The sequence below is a fragment of the Galeopterus variegatus genome, unplaced genomic scaffold (genome assembly GCF_000696425.1).
Source record: "Galeopterus variegatus unplaced genomic scaffold, G_variegatus-3.0.2 Scaffold2828, whole genome shotgun sequence".
Classification (NCBI taxonomy): domain Eukaryota; kingdom Metazoa; phylum Chordata; class Mammalia; order Dermoptera; family Cynocephalidae; genus Galeopterus; species Galeopterus variegatus.
The window spans coordinates 61,326-64,618 of NW_007728939.1; the positions used below are offsets into that span (position 1 = coordinate 61,326).

The following is a 3,293-nucleotide window of genomic DNA, read 5'->3' on the forward strand; positions in this document are numbered from 1 at the left end:
TGATGATTTTATTATGCTGAATTCATATCAGAAATTATGTGTCACTTTGCCCACTTCTCTCTACAAACCAGTCCATGGCACGTTTGTTTAAAGGACATTTCTTTCCATGATCTGGTCTTCAGCTGATCAATGTGGAAATAGTTTTAAATGAATGTGTTTTCTTGATTTAAGTATGAAGTCAACTTCTGCATCTGACACATCCAGTGTCCTTCAAACTAATTATTTGAGTCCTGTGTGCTTGAAGAGCATTCATTAGTTTAAAATAGTGGCAAAAATAATAAAAAGAGCATACAAGATGCATAGGCCACACATACACTTGTGAAATTCAAGTGCACTTTCACTTTCTAGCTAGAACGACTGCAATAGACTAGAGAAACTTCAGACAAGCACATGCTTTATTGTCTATGCCTGTATAAATATATGGTTAATTAATGGATTTTCCAAAAATGATTCCCTATGTAAATGTTCAAATCTCATAGAGACGTATAGTACTAGTCTAAAAAATGTAAATAGGTATTATACAAAAGTTCAGATAAAATTATTTTCATAATATATTTACCCTTCTATATGCATATGTAACTATTTTCTTTGCTTGACAAATAACTAAAAACCTCAATTTTTTTTTTCAAGGAGGTTGCGGAGTTAGCAGTAGGATGTTTGTCAAAACATCTGAAGCAGCCCCAGTGGGTCTTAATGCCCCTATTCTTAAGGCATTGGGGTCAGCTTGCATAGAGGTTAAGTGGAGCCCACCTAAAAAGCCAAATGGAGTCATAATCAACTACTTTATTCACAGGTAAGATGGGCCATTACTATGACTTTTAGTTATTTAAGAATGTGTCCTATCCCAGAACTGTGGAATCAAATGCATTTTCTATGTTCATAAGAGCATGAATGGGAATTCATGTATTTTTGGAGCACTTGCTGGTGGGGACCCAGATTGATGCTGAAGCTTTTACACATTATCCAGAGGAAAAAGCCACAACTACCGTGAGACAGTTTGGTTGAGATCTGTTTGAAAGCTAAGACCACATATCCCACATAGACTTCTGTTTGATGAAGCAGTAGAGTAATCCTCCAGAGGCTCACTGACCAAGAGAACTTAGTCTTTCCAGAGGAGGAACCAGATCTGGGACAGGAAGTCTAATATTTCCCATCACTTATTATGTAGAGGTGGGAAAGGCTTTTTCTCATCCTCCAAAGATGGTGCTTTCCACATGCAGATATAGGGGCTCCACTTTTCAGCCCCTTCTGTTTCAGTGAGTGTTCACTCAACTGCCTAGCTGGTGCCAGTGCAGTTTGTTTTCACCATTATGTGCAGAATTTATTAAGAGTACCTAAACTAGAGAAAAAAAAATGAAAGAAAGAGGGGATGGAGAAGAGAGGAAGGGAGAAATTGAGGAGAGAGAGAGACAGAGACAGAGAAGGGGGAAGAGAGATATAGAGACCGTGAGCATTTTGGTTTCAAAGGTATTTTGCTCTCTGATCTGGTCTTCACCTGATCAACATGAACATCCTTTACTGTTTTCTTTAAATTAATAATGAATACTAAGAAGGAGGGAATGGAGAGAGGGAATAAAAGAGAGGGAGAGAGGGGGTGAGGGAGGGCAGGGGAATGGGGGAGAGAGGAGGAGGAGGAGGAAAGAAGGTAAGATGCAGACAGAGCCAAGGGGACAAAGATGCTGCCGCCTGAGAGCTTGCTGTGGAAGACAGAAAATGCAGATGCTGGCCGTCGTGCGGGATTTGCAGGAGGAAAACCTCATGCCAACAGCAGTGTATTCACATGAGGCATACGAAGCTCAACATGTTGCTTCTCAGATGCTCATCCCACGTCAGCACTTCAGCGTGTGTCCTGAGTCCCTCCAGCAGCCTCGCCCCTGCCCTGGTCTGGTCCTACACCCCGAACACTTAGTGAAACTTAGTGTAGGCTCCTCCTCTAACTTCGGGTATTTTGAAACCCTTTGATTCAGATGCATCTTCAGTGATGAGCTAGGGTGTGGAGGAAAATTACAAAAGGAGGAAGTACTATTGCATTTCTGGTTATGTAAATGACATTACTGAAAACGAGCAAGCCAAATTTCTTCTCAGCAAACATTAATTTGAAGAATAATATTTCTGATTCAAATACACATGAACATGTAAAAATGGCTAATGTGAATTTACATTTTACGCTAAGCACATTAGTGCAGGCTCTAAAATGCCCATCCTCTTGAAATAGTTTTCTTTCATCTACTTAATGCTAATTGTATGAGAAAAGCACATCAAATTCCTATTCTGAATAAAGGGAAATAAAGTATCTGTTATAGAGCAGGACGTGGCTTCACTCTGTTGGTTTTGTAAATAAAGCTCATGATTACAGTGACTATTCCATGGCAGCTATGGAGAGGGAAAACAGGAAATATAATGCAGAAAGCCCGCTTCAATGAAAAATACTGTAAATTGAATTTGACAGCATTTGATGGCATTTGATTATTCTAGTCACAGCCAAACAATGATATAAAGAGTAATATGAAACAGAATGTGTTACTGCCTCGCAGACTCAAAAGCAATAAACCTTCCTCCAATGTGACACAATCACTTCACAATCATAATTGTAGCCTGTTTGATACCTCTGAGTACAGCAGAAGGGCACTGACTGACATAGATACATTTTGTTTTTTATTTAAAGTGAAATGGAAATGGCGCACTGGGGCTCCAGATACAATCGTTATATTCACCTACATAGGCATGAATCACTTGGCAGTTATTTCAGCTGAAGTTTAAATGTGCTTAGACAACAACAATATCAAATTTTTCTTAGATAGCTGCAAAAAAAATCAGAAATTTGTAAGGACAGAAATAGAATGTAGACACATAGTTCTTTTTCATTCTGAGACTGCAGAGATCCCCTTATACCGTTATGGCCAGGAGCCTGCAGTATTTCTGAGGAGGTTATGGCATGTAATTTCTGCCTCCTCTTTCTCCTCTCACCACCAGAGGAAATACATTTAGCTCAACCCAAAGACGGGGTTTGGCGTATGCAGACATTTTCATTAAATCGCAGGAAACCAACTTGCCAATTTCATTTTGAAAATGCTTTGTCACTCTGTTCTCGCCAACCCCCCAAATCATTTTCCCCTCTATTCTATTGTATAGATGTTCCATTGTGTAGAATTCTGTTCTGTTGTATAGATATTGCCTCTAGATATCCTCCTATTAAAATGTGTCTTCCCTGATAAAGAGATAAGATGTCTAGGACTCAAAAACAAAACAAAATAACCTAGTAAGAACAAACTCTTAATGTGATTGTGTCTACT

General features: G+C 39.1%; 1 protein-coding gene across 1 annotated transcript in view; it reads left to right on the forward strand.

Annotated features, from left to right (window-relative positions):
* LOC103599019 (usherin-like) overlaps positions 1–3,293 on the forward strand; it is a 160,683-nt gene that overhangs the window by 44,786 nt on the left and 112,604 nt on the right. Inside the window, exon 8 of the mRNA XM_008583091.1 lies at positions 631–793. Coding sequence (XP_008581313.1) covers positions 631–793 — 163 coding nt within the window. The remainder of the gene's footprint in view (positions 1–630; positions 794–3,293) is intronic.